A 22,562-nucleotide genomic window follows, 5' to 3' on the forward strand; every position below is an offset into this window, starting at 1 on the left:
AGCAAAGAGCTCTTGTCTAAGTTATTCCATCATGTTGCAAAAATGTCTCATTAGGACAGATGGGTTCCTTTTTCGGTATGCCAAAGAAAGAGAAGTGTCAATTTTCTTCTATGTTTGTTTCAGACACAAAGCCTTTATAGTTTCGTAGAGACGTAGAGACGTCTCATTCCACTCTTAACTTGCCATTTTTTGTACTCTCGGTCGATCAGCAAAAAGGCTGCAAAATAAGAGTTCCATTTAGTTATTATATTGTTGAAACTAAATCGGCATAAATCGAGTTTCTAGAAGTCTCCACGCGCGTCAGTGAGGCAAGCTATCATCCACGATCCGATTATCAATAATACGCTATTTTTTCAGTGTACACAAGGGCTACGTTATTCCCCTAACGTTTTTTTGTTTTAAATGTGCATAGAAAGGCATGCCAGGTGTTAACGCTAACCTCCAATAATTTCTGCTCGTCCTCAAGCACAAAACTTCTATGAAATTTGAAACTCATCACCTACCAAGTGATGTACCAGGAGTTGTCTGTAGAATCGACGCGTACAGAATAAACACACTGAATTGCGAAGAAAAAAGCATATGAAGAAATTCACATTTCGCGTTGGCGTACAACTTCATCTTTTGCTCTCCTTTAAACGAACAAGGCGTGCAGAGCTGTGGACAAGAACGCCACAATACAGTTGTAGTTTTCTTTTACGGCTCCTGCTGAGGAATTAGTTCTTTTGACATACTTCATAAAACACCTGTCCTCGCGACCCAAGTATTGTCAATGGCCTAGTCAAGAAGACGTCAATGCAAAACGTCATTTAAAATTGCGAGTTTACACTTTGAACTAAACACTTTTGTAATTAAACCATTTCGTTCGTCTTCTACAGACCACTGACCCAAACTAAATTTAAAGGAGCCGTAGTTAAACTAACAAAAAAAGGAATAAAAACTGGAGGTTATGGCGCCCTTTGATCTTTCGCATTTTTACTCATTCCTGCCTCATTCATTTGCTGTTTTATTTTCCTCGACCCAAGCCCCCACTCATTTTCTGCACGCTTTCTTCCTCTTTCCCGACTATCTGGGAGCCTGGCTACACTGGGGAGGGCCAACAAGCCCGAATCTGCTTTCTAGTTTGAGCGTTGATCATGCTAGGTTTGGCCGACCGTAGTTCCAGTTTGAAGAGAATGCCTTCGTGAACGTTGTTTGATCTAAGTATCGTAACAGTGGTGTGTTGGTTCATGCTTATCACAGTTTGTGTTGATCCAGCGTAATGCATAGATCGTTACACGGCATTGCAGTCTTTAGTGTTAAATGTTTATCAAGAAAATAACTTCACAGAACATAATGTTTACAACCAAAATTAGCTAAAATTGTTCGAACGTTTTCCAATCATGAAAGCGTTTGCATCTAAAATAAATGAATTTTAAAAATGTTTGTCACGGACTTTTGCTTCCCATATTTCCCGGCGGCGCAATCTTGAATAATTGTGACTTGTCGTGTTGCCCTTGTGTTTCAAAACAAAAGATCTTTGTGTGAAAACAATTAGGGCAACCGTAACACGTCACAATTATTCAAGATGGCGGTGCCCCGGAAATTTGAAAGTGAAAATAAAAGATTTTAAAGTTCATTTTTTTCGTCTCCAAGCACTTTTTTTGAGAAAATTGTCGAGCAAAGCCGGATTTGAGACTAATTTTAATATCTATAGACCAAGAATAAGTAATAATTATGGTGCTACTACTTCTTTTTCTACTCTTTCAGCATCAAAAATCTGGGAAACTATTCCCTTAGAATTACAAAAACTCTCCTATAATCATTTTTATAAACAATACAAAGTGTATCTTCTAATTACTCATACTGTCTCTTAGTGTAGTCTGCCCATATCCCGTTAATCTTGTTAATATGTATTAAAATTGATGTTTCTTTTATATATGATGTACTATATGTAATAGTTATATAACCTATTCGCACTTTACTTTCTTTGCCCGCGGCAGTGACCAACTCGAAAGCTTAAGCTACTTTGGTCGCTGTGCACATTTTGCTCAATGCGTCAGTGTGTAATTTACTTTGCTGTTTTTTTCCTCTTTACGCTTGTAATGTAGTTTAATGTTATAGTAGAAATATTAAGTGAAGCTATGATCCTAGCAGTTATGAACGCAATTATTGCAATTGCGTAGAGAAGCCTGAAAAATTCAGGACTTTGCGAGGATCATAGCTTCACTTGATTTCATATCCGCAGTTCACATATATGATCCATTTCATATTTCATCAGTAGAAATATTCGTAAATAGAGCAAAAGGATAAAAAACTGAAACTGAAACTGAAAGCCGTTGATTGCAAACATTATTTTGTACAGTTTAAAATTATTCATTCGTCGGAGTGGAGGTTCCCTTAAAGTTCATGATTAGGGGTTAACTTTGTGACGCCTACACCAAGTAATGTAAATCTCATTGCATAAGTGTGGTACGCGTAACCTTGGCAACGACCACTGGAAACTAACTCCGTTTTGCATGTTCGCAAAGCTCATGATCAAAAACTATTAACGTAAAAAAATATGAAAGGAGTGTATGAGAATGATTGGATTGATGTCTTAACAATGAATTATGATAATTATAATAATTATACAACATATGAATAAAGATAATCATGATAACATTGATTATGCGTCGCAGTTACAATTTGGGACTGACAACGCAAATAATCGCACCTGTCTCGCTATAATACCTGTACAAACATCACTGTCTTTTCTGCAAATGGTTTGTTTCCCTTTTCAAAATTAAAGATAAAAAGTTTTCTATCTTTCAGAAAATTCCAATTTAATGAGTTGCAGCGGCAAATATAAACACATGAGATATTTTCTTTCCGTTTACACTGCTGTTAAATGTATTGAACATGTGACCCATATAGTGAAGGATTACATTTCGTTTTGGTATCTTTGTGAAAATGCTGCGCTGAAGCAAAGAGCTCTTGTCTAAGTTATTCCATCATGTTGCAAAAATGTCTCATTAGGACAGATGGGTTCCTTTTTCGGTATGCCAAAGAAAGAGAAGTGTCAATTTTCTTCTATGTTTGTTTCAGACACAAAGCCTTTATAGTTTCGTAGAGACGTAGAGACGTCTCATTCCACCGTTAACTTGCCATTTTTTGTACTCTCGGTCGATCAGCGAAAAGGCTGCAAAATAAGAGTTCCATTTAGTTATTATATTGTTGAGCTGTTCTGTAAAGAAACTTAATCGGCATAAATCGAGTTTCTAGAATTCTCTACGCGCGTCAGTGAAGCAAGCTATCACCCACGATCCGATTATCAATAATACGCTATTTTTTCAGTGTACACAAGGGCTACGTTATTGCCCTAACGTTTTTTGTCTTAAATGTGCATAGAAAGGCATGCCAGGTGTTAACGCTAACTTCCAATAATTTCTGCTCGTCCTCAAGCACAAAACTTCTGTGAAATTTGAAACTCATTACCTACCAAGTGATGTACCAGGAGTTGTCTGTAGAATCGACGCGTACAGAATAAACACACCGAATTGCGAAGAAAAAAGCATATGAAGAAATACACATTTCGCGTTGGCGTACGACTTCATCTTTTGCTCTCCTTTAAACGAGCAGGGCGTGCAGTGCTATTACTCCTGCGTGGACAAGAACGCCACAATACAGTTGTAGTTTTCTTTTACGGCTCCTGCTGAGGAATTAGTTCTTTTGACATACTTCATAAAACACCTGTCCTCGCGACCCAAGTATTGTCAATGGCCTAGTCATTGACAAGAAGACGTCAATGAAAAATGTCATTTAAAATTGCGAGTTTACACCTTGAACTAAACACTTTTGTAATTAAACCATTTAGTTGGTCTTCTACAGACCACTGAGCCGAACTAAATTTCAAGTAGCCTTATTTAAACTTACAAAAAAAGGAATAAAAATTGGAGGTTATGGCGCCCTTTTTCACGTTTATAGAACAAGTTAGGTTTGAAACAAATGTACTTACTTCGAAAGACGCGCTTTGCTTTTGTTCATAAAATGCTATTGTTTATCGCCGTTCTCTCTTTGAGGATATTTTGGTTTAGCGCCTTTTTCTCTGATCTGTAATTCAGATTTTCGTACAGACTGAGAATTTCCGTGGTAAAAACTATTGACAAGAACGGTTTATGCCAAAATTTAAGAAGCAAACACTCGATGTTAGCTTTTATAGTCGAATTTCATGACATTTTTTATTGGCACACGGCACCTTGAAGTGGTATGAAGTTGGCCCTTCGTCTGATGAAAAATAACAAATGCCACCTGTCGAGATTGTTCCCGTGAAATGACTTCATTGAGTCCTTTCACGGGAACAAATGAGCCCGACAAATCGATCCGCCCCCACTAACTGTGTGGCTTCACAGCTAAGTTGGTAGAGCATTTGCACCGGCACCGGAGAGGTCATGGGTTCGAATCCTGCATTCTCGTTCCCAGATCCCAACGTTTCCCTTCGCACGAGAAAACGAAGGGCCCTTCGTTTTCTCGTGCGAAGGCCCCGCTGGCTAAGAGAAACGATGGGATCTGGTAACGAGAATGCGAATCCCGTTGGAGCCCCCTAAATAATTTCAATTTGCTTAAATTGTGCAGTACGAGGATCACTTCAGTCTATGCTGTGGTTATTACTGATTTTGCTTCCGTTTCTCTGGGGAAGAATGGGGAGCTTAAAGGGGCTAGGTCACGCAATTTTAGGCAATCTCAGCACTGATCGAATGGTCATAAATTTATCTAAAATATCAAAATAACTGTTCAAAACTATAGAGGAACTCTAACAAAACACAGGGTAGCCAAGAAGGGACATGGATGGACAAAACTGGAGAAGATTGAAATGGATTGAATTTGGGTAAATTTGAAAAACGTCGGCCCACCTTTTTTCAAATTTTTATCAGTCTATATCAAAATGTCATTTACACAGCTGGAAAATCATTCTCAGTTGTTATGTGGCCGTGATTTTGCAAGTGAAGGACTCGTCTTCTGCCAATTTGACGTTTAGAGCTCATAATTAACAAAATAAAACAAAATTACCTAAAATAGCGTGACCTAGCGCCTTTAACGCTCATTTTTGAAACGCGAACCGCAACCGGAAGTGAGCTGTTTTCTTTTTTGAATTGACTTCACACAACCACATTTACATTGCTAAGTGTCTTTTCTCCATTAGACATGATTATAAAGATCTGGGAGAAACCACCGTCCTGGCACTGGAATTGTTCTCTTCCGGTTGCCGTCTGCGCCTCAAGAACGCGCAAGCTTAAGCTCCCTAAAAGTTCTTCTTTTAGGCCTAGTCCACACGTATCGGGATATTTTTAAATCCGCAACTTTTTCTTTCCGGATACGCCTTCCGTCCACGCAGATCCGACGAATTTGCTGGCGAATCCGGAACTTTTTGAATACACTTTCCAGAGTGGATATTTTTGAATCCCCTATGAATCCGGAACCGAGTGGACGCTAAATCCGGAATATTTTTATCCGGATGAAGTAACAAGATCGAGCCCAGTTCGTTACTGTGAAATCAATTCTCAAGATGGCTCCCGAGGGCAATAATTTCTTTATGACGCATTCTCTGTTATCTGTGTTTCCTTGAGAAGTCCTGAGCCTGATTAGGGTAAACCCGGATACGTTTCGGTTACGCGTGGACGGGCAAATTCGATTTGAATACGCTACGTGTGGATGGAAATATCGGCGTTGCTAAAACGAGGGTAAGGGTAAGACCAAGGGTCACAGTAAGGGTAAGGATACGAATACAGAAAGTATCCTAAAAATGCATAAAAACTAACCTTAAACTTTTGTTTAGGCCTAATTAGGCCTAAGGTTAGCTTTTATTTTATGCATGTTTAGGATACTTTCTGTATTCGTATCCTTACCCTTACTGTGACCCTTGGTCTTACCCTTACCCTCGTTTTAGCAACGCCGTGGAAATATTTTTAAATCCGGAAATAAAAAGTTTTGGATTCAAAAATATCCGGATACGTGTGGACGGGGCCTTAGTAAACGACGACGGCTACGGCAGCGACAACGCCACAAAGCAAGAATATTATTGGTTAAGGAAGGAAACATAATCGTGCTGCACGTGCAGCACGCATTTCAGTACATTTTTTTGCCGCTCTCCACAAAACAACAACGTGAAATCACCCACCAATTTTTAGGTTTTGATGACAACGTAAGCATACAATGACAAAAAATAGTTCACTTTTTATCTTCACTTTAGTTCCTATGAATCCAGTTACATGATAGCTCGCCCCTATTGTTTAATTAAGGTGAACAAGATAGAATAATCGCGAAATACTTGCGGTAGCACCAAGTTATATTTTGAAGTGACGGTGAAGTTGACGTTGTGGTTTTCCTTGATAAAACTCCTTAATAACTCACGCCCAACGAAACTGTAAACGCTATTTCAAGTTTCGATCCATGCTCTTCGAAGAGCATGGATTGAAACTTGAAATAACGTTTGCCCCCTGCTAGAAGTATGAAAAAGATATTATTTGACTTCAAGTTTTAATTGAAAGTTTAGACGAAGACCATACCATGCACAATTAGCGGCTGAGAACAAATTGCGCCGCCTTGCTAAGAAACAAAGGCCTTCATTACCAGTTTGAAATCAAAATGACCTGCTTGAAATGTTTTGATTCTTTGTGTTTTGACATCAGTTTGGTTAATGGCATTCTTAATTAGCTAGATGCCATTATTTTAAATAATGATGGTCTAGCAGTGTGAAAAAATGACTGACCTGAACAGATGTTGCAGTCGTCCTGGTATTAAGTTTAAGAAATCAAAATATCACTTTGTTTTCTTAATCTAAGATTTAAGGAATAAAGAAGTTATTTCAGTATTTTGACAATAGTTAATGCATGGAGATGGTTTTGAAACTCGACAAGTCTTTTTGTTTGATATTTTTGTCTGTAGTTTTGGCCTTGACGGTGTACAAAACATTTTTTTTTTCGAGAAGATAACCAATCAAATCTTTCTTTCTGCGCAACTAATTTGCGAAGCTGTGCGAAACGAAAACAAAAGGTTGTATACTGTCACGGTCAATTCAACATCGATTGCGACAACATTGTTCTCGCTATTGAGAGTTTTAAGGTTTCATAATTAGTCAGTCCCTCGATTAAGTATAGTTTGACTGAAAAGTGTCCGGCATCAAGTAGAAGCTTTGGGAAATTAATGTGGGTCTGTAAAATTGAAGAAGTGTAAACATTTTCGGGCATAACTTAAGTATCGTTTTGTTTTTCAATTAACTACAAGCCACAGTTGGAAGTAAAAAAAACTTGCCATGCTTCCATCTTGACTTCTCTTTTATGAATAAAAATTGTATTTTGTCATCAATTTTGAAAAGACTTTTCAAATTAACTATGGCCTGGAGAAATTACAAAGGTTTCCCCTGTCAGTACATTCGCACCCTTGGCAAAGGAGAGAGTAATCAATAATCTTCCGACATAGGTCTCCAAACAGAGTAAATATCAATATTGTAAAATATATAAATATTAAAGTTTGTGTCGCTTGTGGTATCTTAAAAAATTTATATATATGATTAGTGGTGAGCCGAGTTTGTTATTGTGGCCTCCATAGATTCATTTTATAAAAGACCTTAGATGAAATAGCGTTATTTTTTTCTTTGGGTTTAACTCCCTATCACATACAACTTACAGTATACAGCAAGAGAGTTGGAGGTAAAGCATAATAAATTATCACCTCCGATCCATGTATGTTAATGGTATTTGCCCCTTTGCTGATGAAGAGTCGATGAAGGAAGGCTGATTGAACGGACAAAGAAAACACCCTTCACCCTCGAAGTGTAAATAAGAAAGATAAAAACTTATGATATTCTTCTTATTATTGCACACTTTACCAGGTCTATTGTAGTAGTGTACGTATAGACCGAATGCATACATGGTGGCCAAAAATGTATTCTTTTGTTTATGTGCTATAATTACTCTGACTAGCCTCGTTCTCAAGAAACATTTCTTTTGTATTTGGTCCATGTAAACGAGGCTAGTGAGTGTAATTAGCACAAAGAAAAAAAAAATTTGGACCGCCATTTGTGCATTCGGCCTATGTATCATATTAGTCATATTAACGCGCTCAACTTACTGGCATTAGACTCTTATTGGCTTAAGATAACATAGTCCTTCACCGTTCACTCAGCTTTTCTAGAACTCTTCTTCGTTCTTACACAAATCAAACCAGAGTTTTACCGTAACATATAAGAACAAATCTACATTATTTTCCGAGCATCACAGTTGCTTTATTTGTTTTGTCGCAGGGTATTTTTCCTTTCGATCGATATCTCCAATATTGTCACGAGCCTACCTGCCACAGAAGCTGTTACAACATATGTATTCACACATCAAGTACCTACCAACAGAAGACAGAAACCGCTGGCACCAGCACTGATGGCTCAATCTAGGTAAGCGTATCCAAACTCATACCCAAGATGACCCAAGATATAGGTGGACACTCCCTAACAGCGTTGTAGTGCTAATACTTCCAATATGAACGTTGCTTGAAAGTCACGATTGAAACTGCTTCAAATTTTTATCCCTTGGATTTTGAGGTTTATCAGATACGCCGTTTACCGTTTGGAAATGTCTGCATTGGTTGCGGAGATATTAAAGTTTGAAAAATGTGTAAATCATGCAAATGAGGGGACAGATGACGTCATTCACTCAACCCAATATAACATCAACTGTATAAGTAGAGCTATCCCGGTCAATTTGCAGCAGAGACCATTGAAATTTGGTAAGCTAATAGTTCTACAGGCAGCACACCTACGGCTTTAAAGAAATTGGTTCCCATGGCAACTCACTTTTTTCCTGTCCCCTCCAACCTGATTTCAATATGTTTTGGTGATCTTAAGCTAGAAAAACATTTAACGAGGCCACAAACTCGACCTAACATATCTATATGTTTGCAGGATCATGCCAAAGTGGCCAGGAAAGCCTTTAATAATTAGGGAGGTCTGGAACCCAGTGTGTTGCCATGGTAACAAAATCGTATGCTTGAGTACATCTTTTACAATCTTACTGCAAAGAATATTTCATTCCTGATACAAATTGGCCGAGATATCTTTCGTCATCATATTTGATCAAAATTCGCTTGAGTCTATGACGTCATCGCTTGGCTAATTTGCATGTTTAAAAAAAATTGACTATCTTTGGAAAAAAGGAGATAAGTGGCTTATATAGGAAAGATGCGAATTTCGTCATAGTAGCACTTTAAGTGACTATTAAAGTTTATTTTCTGAAAAGATGACTTTAATGTTTCCTGAGATATGTAAAGGCGTATTGATTATGCAAAGTGACACTTCCCGGTGGCCTCTAGGAACAGGAATACGGCAAAAAAGTTGCAAATTCCTTTTGCTTCAATGTTTCTAGGTAATGGCTTAGACTTTGAACCCTTCTTTAACCTTATTGAGAATCCATATATTCCGTAAAACTCGCACACATGTTTAAAACCTGACGACTTCCGTAACAAAAACCTCGGTCGTAAGATACAATTTCAAAAATATTTATTCTTTTAACATCTTGCTCGAAGGTCATCGTGAAATTCTTTTTTCTGTCACTTTGCCGAATAGTATCATGTGTCACCAATAGCATTTTCCCTTGGTGTCACGACAGTAGTACCACCGAGTAGATGATCGCACGAAGGGTAATCAAGACAATACTTGTACTCAGTGAACGATTTACGTTTTTGCATTTTTGGCAACAACAACTACGACAACCACAGTTTTGCCCTTAGTTTCTTCCTGTAAGAGCTACACAACTTTCATTGCTTCTTCTGTCAATGGCGCCTAACTTGGCATTATTACACCGACCTCCGCCTCATTTTACCTCTCATTTTCATTTTCCACTCCTCTTTCGAGTCGTTTCTGTCTGGTCAGCTAAAGCTCTAGTACGCACCTCCAATTTACTAGAATCATCTAGTTTAACAAAGATATCAGTACTTAAATTACGTACAAAGAATATTAGAAAGAATGAATTTGATTATGTCAACAAATTGGATTGCTCAGAATCACCGAGTCGCGTGCTGGCCTTTCGAATTGTCTTCTGATATCTTGTTTTCTGACATCGTTAGGCCTGGCAGAAAACCAAAGATTAAAATAAAGCAGCGATTTAAAAGCGGCTTCGGTTTAATGACTCAAATCGTTGAAAAAACACTATCCTAGAACGGGAGGCAATTCACGTTCTTGCTCGAAAACACGTAGCCCTACGCTCCCCTTGAGTTTAGAGGCTGGTAAATCTGAATCATCGAAAATCAATACTATAGGGATAAAGGGAGAAAATGTGGCCTGTGTTACAGCCTTTGGGTCCGAAACTGTAGACTACAGGAAGTCAGTCCAGGATTTGAACAGATTTCATCTCAATTCCAAGACTAAACACAATTTACCTCTTCCAAAGATCCCAAAATCATCTCTGACCAGCAGCAGCCACATACTTATTCTTTATATTGTTTATATAGTCTAAGAGAATTGTAGAAGATCGCCTTCCCTTTTTCACTCTATAAAGTTCTATAAAGTCTTTTTCACTTTCTTCGCTTTGTTACAATTTACTCGAAGGATTCGTAGGGTTATTTATCAACCAGTCTTTCCCTCATTAGGGTACATTTATAGTAGTATGCCCTAGTGTCATTTACAAATGTTTCATTGAACAGCCTATATTCACATTCCGAAGAACTCTACCTGAGCATCTCAACAAAGGGAATGTTGACAAACCCGTGCTGCCGTATTTTACGACGGTTCACCCTTGACCCACACTGATCTACGGCTAAGCCTCGACACAACTACATTCCACGCATTCAGAATCTTTCTCGCCGGCTCTGCACGTGAGGTATTCAGTCTAGTCACGTGCGTTAGTCATTTCTTTGGGATATTTCTTTCTATGATATATCTCATGTGGTCTAAGCCCTTATGACAACTACCATCCATGGGCGAACGTGATGCAACGCAATGCAATTTCACGTTTCCGCGTATAGTGTTTGCGAATTAAGCGTGCGAAAATTCAGTCAAGACATGTCCTTCACTATCTGCCTTATGATGGGATTTTGCAGCCCGTTAAACCAGTTTTCTTCTTGGTAAATTGGATTTGTGAACATTCCCCGGTTTGAAACTCTTATCTCGAGATGTCGCACCGAGCGTTGTGATTGGACGATTTTGATCTTCTTTGTCGCAAATGTGATAAATGGCAGTAACAAAGCAAACTGCGATGATTGAATGTTGAACTTTTTAGCCCGCGCATTTGGGAAAGATGTTATGAAGGGCGAGGTAATGCACGTGTTGTTGTAAACAAGGTCGTGTACCTGGAACTCAAGATAAGGACAATGCTTTTTTTCCCTACCCACGCGCTGTAACATGTAGACTCAGTGGTGAGAGCACACCCCCTTCGTCTCTGCGGCCCAGAGACGGATTGAGTTAGTTAGTTCTCTATTCTGCTCTGTCGGGAAGAGGGGGGGGGGGTTTCTTGCCGAGAACTCCTGTTTTCCCCTGAACTGAAAAACCAAAAGTTGATTTGATCTAATACTGGCAAATTCTCGCATTCTTCCTCATCTTTTCGGGTCCATTTTAAAAGACACTTGGAAGACACATAATCTTACCTCTTGACAACGTCTGTTTCCATTGAATAAGATTTGAAAACAGCTCTATTTTAAGGTTTTTTGAGGTCTATGATTGTTCAGTAAGTGTATTTTGTATCTCCTGTGAAACCGTTCCTCAAAGACCTAGAAAATAGCCAACTGAATAGGCAAGACCTTTGTTAACTATCGCCTACTGTTCGTAGAATACTCGTCCGTCTACTAACATAAAAACACCTTCGTGCCTTTTTGCATTCGTCGAGCAAAAAAAGTATATTGTTTGCTACACTAAGATAATTACCACTACTTGTACACCGGAAGTGGAAAGATGGCGTGTCGCTTTTGGCAACTTCTCCTCTTCTACCTCCTTTAAGACAGGAAAGAATTACTTGTACTTTCCGCTGAGTCGTGCTTTTACTCGGAAGGATAGTTGACTAGGCGCGCTTTCAACAAGGACGAGACGCTGTAGAGACCAATAATTTTTAGAATGCCACAGCCGAAGGAACCCGGGGGGTTTAAGATTCCCCTAACCGGGACTTGTAACTCTCCTATTCGATAAGCACTCTTTCAAACCTTATCCGCACAGTGTACATTTTGTTTTCCCATTACAGATCATGTGATAATACTAAGGAGATTTGATCCTTTGTCTTGGACGTTAAAAAAGAGTGCTTGCAAATATGAGTATGTCTGCATGCACTCTTTTTAATGACAAAGAAAGGACCCTGAATCTCCTGGGTATCGTCATATGATCTGAATTGGGAAAACAAAATGTACAAGGGAATATGGTCTGTAGGAAACTTGGAAAAATGACAAGGGTTCCGAACATTTGCATATATTGATTTATCCGTTTCCAGTCAAATGCATTGGTAATATCTTTCTCATCCATGGAATGTTGTTTTCACTTGTCAAGAGACGTGATATTCGATATTTGAGCAGTTGACCTAATTGAACAATGGACTGTGGGAAGGCTTGCATTTATTTATTCGACCGCGATGAAAACAAACATTTCCTTTGTCGCGATTCTTTTTTTTTTTTCTTCTTTAGTTTCCCTTTATGGGGGATAATATCCATTTAGCAGAACTTCGTGAAATAGCTATCACATTACTTCGATGCAGTAAACACGAATCTTACACCCTTCTTCAATTACTTTTTCATCAAGGTCTTACGTGCGTTTTCACACAACAGCGAAAGCTATGAAGAGAATTTTATCTCTTGACATATCAAGAAATTCTTTCTGCGCAGTTTCTTGCGGTTTTGAATTCTGTAAGGACTGTTTTTAATTGAGCCACGCGAAAATTGAAAGAAAAAAACAATTAACGATAAGTCTGTTTTGACATGCCCGTGAAAGTGAATTTCGCAAGAGAAACGGGATCCTGTAGACTTTAATTTTTATTTGTAGTTTTAGAAAACAGCAGGGGTCCTGCTATAATGTCAGGAAAATTATTTACAACCTTGAAAAATACAGCGTGTTCTTGCAATGACATCCCCCGTTTTCTCAGTTAGACATCGCACAAACGTTCTGTTTGTACTAAAACTTGAGTTTGTTTTATGCCTTGACTTTGACTGCAAAACTGGCTTGAAATTCTCTTCTGGAAAGCATACAACCCCTTTCTTAGTTCAGAGCTCATAATATAAACGGCAATGGGGTTGAAAGCGCTGTTGCTGAAAAAAAGCGCTATAAAGAAGGAATAGAGTCCTTGCTGCGCCTTAGACGGGATGTCGATGCTCCCAAACTCGGTTGCCAAAGCCAGTATAGTTAATGGTAACATACAAATCCAGAACACAATCACAATTAACAGAAGCATCTTGATGAGCTTCGCATTGCCTTGCAGTTGAAGCACGTCTCTTCGAAAAGCAATGGTGTCCGAGCTGATGGAGTTAGCTCTGGTACGGATACGCGAGCTTTGGCGACGCATACTTGCCACAATGGCGGCGTATCCACCAGCTGTTATAAGCAACGGTACGATTATAAGCATGGCGATGAAACATGTGTGTAGGCGCCGCTCAAGGTCGCCGGGCCATATGAGCAAGCATTTGCGACCGATAGTGGTCTCTTCGACTTTCATTAGAAATGACAAAGGGAAGCCAACAGCGAGATAGGAAACGATCCACACTATTACTATTACAATCTTAGCTTCCTTTACGGAGATCCTTGGCTTGAAAGGTCTACAGACCACTCGAAACCTCTCCAGTGTTATGACAGTGAGAGTAAATATTGACACACAGAAAAACACATCGTTTAGCGGAACAAAGATCTGGCAGGTCAGGTTATCGAACGGCCACATAAAATATTCCATGATGTATGAGACAGGAAGAGAGATCAGCAATATTCCCAAGTCGCTGATCGCCAAGTTGACTATGAACAAGTTGGTCGTAGAGGACATGTCTTTACGGCACCAGACCGTTAAAATAATGTACAAATTTCCTACGACCCCGAGTGTCAGTACGAATGAATACCAAGCACTTTGAATCGTCAGTAACTTTGTATCAATCTCCGGTAATAACTCAACTGGTTCTGTTTGACCAGATCCAGTATAATCAGCCATATAATCTGTCTCTTCCATTGCTTCTTGAAGGAACTCTTCAGGTAGTATCCTTAATTAACGCCTGATTGAATCCCCCAAATTTATACCGCAAACTACAATTGTGATCAAATAATCCAGGCTTGTCCAAATGGCACCACTACCTATTTCTGTTCGTTCTTGGTTGTGTTGACTTGATGTTCTTTCAGATGGAAAACTCGCAAACAGTCAATTAACGACTTATCACACATACACAAAACTAAGACAGTTCCCACTTCCTTAATCCTACCGGTGAAATCCTTGGGGAAAAAAAGTAAAAAGGTTCCGCCACCGGATGGAAAGAATGCAGTGGACAATCAATGAGACGTCAAATCATAGAACAACTTCTAAAGGGCCAGTCGCTATTCTCTGCAAAGACAAGATCACAAGAGTTTTAGACAATTTCGATTGCTCCTGAAGATTGTATTGGATGTTAAATGTTTAAACAAGTTGAAACCTGATGATCTCGTTAACTACACTTTATGTGAAGACTTCCTCGAATGTTCTTGACAAATTGTTTATTCCTCGATGATAGATTGCGTACGTTTAACATGATACAAACAACGCCGGTTTCATTAAACATAATCATAAACAGGCTCCCTCCCTTTTTCCTTTTAAACCTCTCTTCTGCCCCCATGTTCGCAATTTAAATTTCGACCCTGCATGTTCCTCGCTTTTAATCCTCTTACTCCACCCCCCCCCCCCCCAAAAAAAAAGAAAAACATGTCCTTAATCTTCAAGATATCTTGTTTCCCATTGGCCTTTTTTTTTTTGTTAGTCATTGGCCCGATGAGAACCACTTAATAAATAAATAAACAAATAAATAAATAAATAAATAAATAAATATGGCGACTTAATTAATTCAGGATTAGGATGGACTCCTATAACGAAGCATGCTATTTCCTCCTGTCCTCTCCTTTTTTATCTCCCGAGTTGGGAAAATGTCCCGTTGAACATTCAACCAGTTAATGAAACTGCCAAATGTCTACCTAATTTCTGTGAGAACGACATTAGCTGACACTGGTGTTGGTGTCGAAGGGCATCTTGGATCGGCAAAGTTTAAAGGCTCTGAGAATAATGTTCGATGAATAATCTTTTTCACATTGAGAACGATTAGCGTTTTCTCGATGAGGCAGAGAAAACGTCACCAGTTACATAATCACTAAGTCATTTCTCTTGACATAGCTTCTGAAGCTATTTCCTCGGTTATGGAGGTCGCATTTCCTTTTGAGTGTGTTTTTAACACCATAACAGTGATACAGCACTTGACATCATGTATGGTTGATGATAATATTATGTTAATCTGGTTTGTATATTAAGTTAAATGAATTTAATATCAACATGATATCTTCGCATAAGACGAGGTAAGCCAATAATGTTGTCTAGATATTAAAAATAATAATATCTTGTATTAAATGCTAGATTAGGTGTGCGAACACTATTAATTCTGTTGAGTTGAATAAACCAAATTAGAACGACTTCAGTGAGTTATTAAAACATGGGCAATTCCTCAAGGAAGATTCCACTAAACTATGCCAAAGCAAAGCCAATGAGAAATTACACAACTGAAGTCATACTTATGACATTTCACTTCGAATGAAGTCGATCTTGAAAATGAAAAAAATAGATAAAAAGGGAACTTAAGGGACGATTCGTTCGATTCCTCAGCTTGTGTCCTTTCCTTCCCCTCCCCTGAAAAATCAAGTAGCTAACCACTCTCCCTCCGCAACAATTGTACATATCAAATACGATCTGGTCTCCTATGGTGGTTGCTGATGTATGTCTCGTCATTACGTTATGGGATGGCGCCTATTCTAAAGTTATTGACTATTCAATCCATTCATTCATTAATTTTGTGTCTTCCAACACGCCAGCAATTGTGACAAAATGAATATGTATCGAAAACGCCTCAAGTTTACCTGTTTTGATATTACGTCGTCCGAATCGATATTTTTCAGGCTTATTTGTTATTGTTTTGTTGTTGTTGTAGTTATTTGCAACTGCTAAGGCTGATCACTTTCACTTAAAACGAATCGACATTTCGAGAATGTTTCCTCATAGGTTTCTTTATTTCCACACACACAACAATACAAGTTAATGATACATTTTATACAGAAATGTGGAGATTTGTGAGCGAAAATCCACAGGGTTAATAGTTGAACGTAGTTTTCTACACATAGCCGCATATACTCATTTATGTACTAAGCTAAATAAAAAATGAAAATGCACGAAAATTTTGCAGTGTATTTAAAAAAACTGGAAAATTTTCACATTTATCACATTTATCCCGTGCAGGCTTAAATCGCATCTGGCACGAGTCTGTTTACAGGAAGTTGATAATCTCAGGTTTACCCAAAGCGGCCACGTGGGCTCGCTAAACGATAAACTAAATGCCACGAGATGACAGCTACTGAGGTTTCACTGAAGCTTGAACCGGCAATCAAATTGTAAAATTTTAATTGATAAATGATGACAAATCAATACACGGTATGCTTGATCTTCGGAGATATCGATGGTCCTTTTCCATTTAAATTGGGACAAGGCCAATTTCCAAGATAATCGGTACCAAAATTAGTCGATTTAAGTCTGCTTTTCGGAATTCCAACATAAGCTGTAATCTCGTGAGAGGTACGTAGTTTCACGCTTGAGCCTTCGTTCATTTTTAGCTTTTAGCAACGTTGGATTTTCGAACGTTCCCTCTATGTTTAGAACAGAGGAGAAAGAGAGTGTTTCGCTGGATTTTAACCGGCCGTTCGCAAACAAAACCAAGAAATACCTCATGAGTTGATTGCGTTTTGATAGCGGCAGACACAGCGATGCCAAGATTGTACTTCAGGTTCTTAACTTTAATGCAATCATCTTGTGTCCAATTCAGTTGCCCTCTTTTGCAATCATCACAGTGCATTCCAAACCGCTATTTTTGTTAATAATTAGTAATTCCAAACAGCTACAAAGCAGTGAAGTTGTCCCAAGTGACGTCGGTGCAAATTTAGTTGCATTTTTTGTTCTTTTTGTCTCAAAAGGAGAGAACATTTCTATAATGTTGATGAAAATTTGTTTATTATAAGTTTCCGGAGTTTGAGTAACAAACTAAACATTTTAAAATAAACTAAGGTTCTAGCGACTAGACGGTTGAGAAAACAAGATTGCAGATTACGTGATAATTAAGTGCTTGAACTCTGTCTTGGGTGTTATGTTGTGATCTAGCCGATGCAGTTCCTCGTAGTATTATAAACAGTCGAGTAACAGCATTCTTTGCGTTGAATTTGCGAAAGAACACGCGGAGTTACAGAGAGGAAATCAATTACAAGATGACTTCCGATCTCACCCTAGAGAAACAGAGAATTGTAAACCACCATGAGACTTTGTGATGTGTGCGGTACATAAATCCTGAACCATATAAATGAGAAAGTGATAATGATGAAAAATACTTCTTGCACCAATGTTTGTTTTTCAAGCTTATCAGAAGAACGGAAGGAAAACCAGAGAAAACAATATAAAACAGCCCTTGTTCCTATTCTGGCGATCTCATCGAGTCTGCGTTTTGACACGAAAGACCAACTCTATTGGGGGAATAGCGGCTCCAACAGTTTTTGTACCTATTCCGGCCTATTTGTCATTCCCCCAAACCATGCTACAGAAGGGAAAACGATTTTCTATTTAGAATTATCTTCCAATTAAATGATCATGAGCCTTTGACAAATTCGTCTCTGGTTACCTTTGTCTTGTTCTGGCTAATATGACGAACCCAAAGCCATAACGATGCTGTATTCCGAGCAAATATAGTCGTGTATACTCACTTCGTAAATTTACGACTTTTTACAAAGAGCTCGTTAGATTTGATATGTACCAAGTACAGCCAGGACAGGCACTGCGTGCTTTGAGAACGAGAGTTCAAGCGTTGTTTAGATAAGAACTTCAATATGACGCATTTGCTGCATGAGGTGCGGTTGTCATAAGAAGATTACAAACGCAGACTTTGGGAAGAGCCGACTGGTCGCGCGCACGTAAACCTTTAATTCCATTTTCTGTGCTTAGTTTAAGGGACTGAATTGCAGCGCGTTCAAAGCCATAAGGAGTCAGTATTCCTAAAGAAACGTTCATTCGCAAAACCCCACTTAAGCATCGCTTAACAACTAAAACCGTGCCGTGATCTACGGTAGGATTTTCTAGTGATTTACTGCAAACCTGACATGACGACAGCACGACTTTAGACAGTTTTAGTGAATAGCCATTACTGAGTTTGCGCTAAAATTCTAAAATTTCAATAAAAACAAGGGAAACAGATGGAGTTCGGAGCAGTGGTGGCGCAGTGATCCCATCACTGTGGCCCGGGTTTGATTCCCAGACTCAACGTCATATGTGGGTTGAGTTTGAAGGTTCCGCTACTCTGCTCCGAGGGGTTCTTCTCCGGACCGGGTACTCCGGTTGATTTGATTGAGTTAGTTTCATTCAGAGGGTCCTCAAATTAGTCCTCTAGTGCTAATCCATTGACACTTAAATAAAGTTGTTATTTTAGAAAAAAAAAGTGTGTTGAAGAATTACAGTTCACGGGAAGGGGTGTCTCTGCAGCAAATAGGTGATATCAAGCGAAAATTCCATCTCCTCTTTTGCAATTGTCTTTGAGATCTACAAGGGAAGGAGCAACTTATAATCAAATAATTTTTGTCCCACAGCAACGAAGTCAACTTTGTTTACTTACATAAGGAATCCTAACCAGGTTTGTTATCAGAAGTGCATAAACTGAGAAGTCTCAATCAGCCCATTAGTTTTCGGCATTATCTATGTTTAGAACGACTACTGCTAGATTTCTGCGGTAAAAAACTTGACTGTATTGTGTTCTTAACTGCATGCTCCATGATTTTGTATCCCTCATGCGGCTGCATGGTTGCAAACCAATCAGAGGTGTTGTGAGCATCAGGCCCAATCTGATTGGCCCGCATAATTTGGTTGGACCTGTATTCGAATTAAGAAATAGATCCCACGCCGGGACGGTCTGTTCAGATAGATAACAGATGACGTCAAAATGTAGTAACACATGAAGTGATAGTCCATTGGCTGCACCCACTATCATTGATCAAAAGCTCTGGCCTCAGTTGTTCCAAGGCTGTTATAACTCTCTACCCAGTGCATAGGCCACTCACTATCCAGAATGTAAAAATTTAAATATACTTCATGTTCAACGTTGTCCAAGGTGTTCGCACACACCCTTAATTAGATGTGCCTAGAGTGTGCATATTCATGGTTACGCAGCCAGAGAGGAAAGACACGGCAGACTGAAACTGCTGGATATTGTCTTATCCACCGGATAAAGTCATCCGGCCCTCAAACAACTGGCATATGGAGGCCCTTGATCTGGTTTCTTCATAAATGCCTAATATTTAAAAGCGGTGGATAAAAGCCGTGCTGGTGGGGGATTGAGATAAGATCAATTTGCTGATGACCTTGCTCCTGTGCCTTTAGGACGTGCTTTCATGTTTGCACGCAATTATCGAAACAAGTATTTTTTTAATGTCTCATCACTCGTGCGACAAATAAGCTTTTAATCGATCATGGTTATGAAATGAAAGGGAATGTCACTTTTGATAAAGCGGAGTTCGTGTGTGCACGTGATGGAGTTGGTTTCTATAGAAACTGGGGATGCTTCGGTAGGCGCAAAGTTGAAGCATGCGCAAGTGATTTATAGGGCATTCCATTACATTCTTACCGTAAATTGAGGGTGCTAATGGGGTTAACAGTTAACTGACAATTGGCCAAAAAAATTGTAGTTAACTGATATTTGGCCAAAAAATTAGTAGTTAACTGATAAATGAAAAGTTAACAGTTAAGTGATATTCTATTAATTATACTAAACACGATTGTTGTTGTTAATAAAAGCAACAAAGGTTTTTCCTAACAGCAAAGCTATTTCGTGTGTTTTACCTGTCCCGCTGCGTGACCAGGGCCCCGTTTCTCGAACGTCCCGAAACTTAACGGGCCATTTTCGGGTGTCACAATTCCCTTTGTATCTCAAGAACGGAGAGGATTTAAGTCGTCAAACTTCACAGTAATTTTTCTATTTGTTACCTTGAAAACATGTCAAAAGATCGGCTTTCCAAAACAAGCGGTTGCCAGTTTCACAAATGGCTTTTCGGGCCCGAAAAGTTTTCGGGACTTTCGAGAAACGGGCCACAGGTAACATATTAACTGTATTAAATTCTCAACCTCGGATAATGCATTTCGCGTGCTCTGATTGGTTCACTCAATCTCGGTTATCAGCTCATATACCTCGGTTTGACCTTATATGGTAAATGATTGCGTCAAGCGTTGCTAAACTAAAAATGTTTTCGCCGGAATGCGAAATTACTGTTTGAATAAAGCCAAAAAGGAGAAAATAAACTTTTTTGTGGAAAGTTAGGATCAATTCCGACGTTTAGAAGTATGCGAAAAGGCAAGAAATGTTTTTGTGATGAGCCTGCGTCTGCCTGACAACAAGGTATTACAAAACATCGCATCAGTTCTCATCAAGTTTTTTTCGATTTCGCTCGGATTTGCTCGCTTTTTCCCCTCGTATTTCGTACTTCCAAATTTTTGGAGTTGAAGGAATTTAATAAAACAATTATTCCATTCGCGCTTGTTGGATATGAGACTGGTTATAGCCAACTCGGCGCTACGCGCCTCGTTGGCTATTTACCATCTCATATCCAACGCGCGCTTATGGAATAATTGTTAAATATATGCGAAAGGCGCCAGAGAGTCGTACCAGGCACCAGGGAGCTTTGACCTTGATCTTCGTGATGGAGTCGAGTGGCTTGGTGAAGGTTATTCTCAGCTTTTATTGCGATGATGAAGGATCGGCATTCGAACGGCACAGAGGTCGTGTACCGTTCGACATTGAAAAGCATAATTCAATGGAGATAGCCTTCCAAACATTTGATAGAATTCATGGAAATCAAACAGGAAGCGGAAAAGTTCGGACTTGCTGGCTTCGATTTAAAGTTCTTTCGACTGGAAAAGATTGACGGGAGAGCCGAAAATTTTGCAGTTGTGACAAAGGCCCAGCTGGAAGGAGCTACCCTTTCTAATGGTAAGTGCTACAAGTGAGCTAAATGGTGCATATTTTGATTCGTCTTTTTGTTTGAAATTTTGTCCACACGCGTAGGCGGGTTGACCACACTCGACGAGTCGTTTTCAGATCAGTGTCATATGAGCAAGATATCTGATTACAGTAAACATTTATTAAGTGGACCCTATAGTTAGTGGACACACCGTATTTTAACAAAAGCATCAGTGAGTTTTGACTTTTTCCTTTCCATACTCTCTGTCGAACCAATGATCGTATCACGGTCTTGACATGAAGGAAAGCGCATGAGAAATTACAGTGTTTGTATGAGAATCTAGTGTCGAATAATTTTCGTAAAGCCGTTGTTCTAAAACTAAAGCTACGCTACAAAGAGCTCTACTGACAAATTTAAGGGGCCACACGTACCTGAGCTTTAATTTTTCCGTTTGCTTGTTTTACACTTACCATAAATTTATCGGTCATTTAAACAGGAAATTTTAGTAAGCAGAAAGAAAAATTTTGCCAGAGAAATGTAAGACATATAAAGAAAATTTTAAAAAGTGGTTCTAGCGCAGGTGAGGTCATCAAATTTTGTCTGAAGAATCCTTTACCTAAGTTACCAGTTACGTTTTGAAGTAAAGAAAATTCGGGTTGTGAATCAATTATTATCGCTGAGATAATAAAAGTTAATAGATAACTAAAATTAGTAGTTAACTGACAATTGGCCAAAAAAATAGTAGTTAACTGACAATTAGCCGAAAAATTAGTAGTTAACTGACAATTGGGTACCCCCATTAGCACCCTCTAAATTATCTCATACAGTCTCTTAATCTACCCCGCCCTAACGTTAAAATTTTTGAAAACATTTCTTTAAATATTAAATCGTCCATTTGAAAACAGTTAGATTTTATCGTAATTCAAAACGTGCTTCCTTATATTTATTTAAAATTCCAAAAAAAAAAAAAGCAAATGGAATTTAAACTGATCAATACGAGTTCGGCTGTATTTACTAATCAGGTTGATTTTTTTTTGTCACTAAGAACGATGAAATGACAACGTCGAAACGTGTAATATTCCTTTGCTACTTTTACTCTTTCATTCAAACTATTCCAGTGTTTCAACGGATCGGACGAAATGATGTATGAAATGACTCATATCTAACTGCGGATATGAAATCAGGTGAAGCTAAGATCCTCGCAGTTATGAACGCAATTTTAGTAATTGAGTAATTGCGAAGAGAAGCCTGAAAAATTCAGGACTTCTATGATGGGGTTTGAACCCGTGAACTCGCGATGCCGGTGCGACGCTCTAACCAACTGAGGTATGAAGCCGCTTATGCTGGGAGCTGTTAGTTTTCAATTGTGCCAATTACTCAGCGGCTTTTTTACATATATCACAAC

General features: G+C 38.8%; 2 protein-coding genes across 3 annotated transcripts in view; both read right to left on the minus strand.

The window, feature by feature from the left end:
- The window catches only part of LOC138024358 (uncharacterized), a 26,841-nt gene extending 26,123 nt beyond the window's left edge, over positions 1–718 (minus strand). The window contains exon 1 of the mRNA XM_068871528.1: positions 504–718. Within this exon, the coding sequence (XP_068727629.1) occupies positions 504–618 (115 nt within the window). The 5' untranslated portion in view covers positions 619–718. The remainder of the gene's footprint in view (positions 1–503) is intronic.
- Positions 719–12,932: 12,214 nt separating this feature from the next.
- LOC138023860 (neuropeptide FF receptor 2-like) lies at positions 12,933–18,034 on the minus strand. 2 transcript variants are annotated; one of them, XM_068870945.1, is made up of 2 exons: positions 17,921–18,034; positions 12,933–14,489 (listed from the first exon to the last, which is right to left on the minus strand). In XM_068870945.1, the coding sequence occupies exon 2, from the start codon at positions 14,121–14,123 to the stop codon at positions 13,059–13,061; it is 1,065 nt and encodes a 354-aa protein (XP_068727046.1). In that variant the 5' UTR covers positions 14,124–14,489; positions 17,921–18,034; the 3' UTR covers positions 12,933–13,058. The 2 variants fall into 2 exon arrangements, with proteins under 2 accessions (XP_068727046.1, XP_068727045.1); XM_068870944.1 differs by having other exon boundaries at positions 17,839–18,034.
- Positions 18,035–22,562: the final 4,528 nt, after the last annotated feature.

Source organism: Montipora capricornis, chromosome 11 (genome assembly GCF_036669925.1).
Source record: "Montipora capricornis isolate CH-2021 chromosome 11, ASM3666992v2, whole genome shotgun sequence".
NCBI classification, from domain to species: domain Eukaryota; kingdom Metazoa; phylum Cnidaria; class Anthozoa; order Scleractinia; family Acroporidae; genus Montipora; species Montipora capricornis.

Excerpts from the sequence above, each read along its gene's own strand:
- LOC138023860 (XM_068870945.1), bottom strand. The coding sequence starts at position 14,123 with ATGGAAGAGACAGATTATATGGCTGATTATACTGGATCTGGTCAAACA.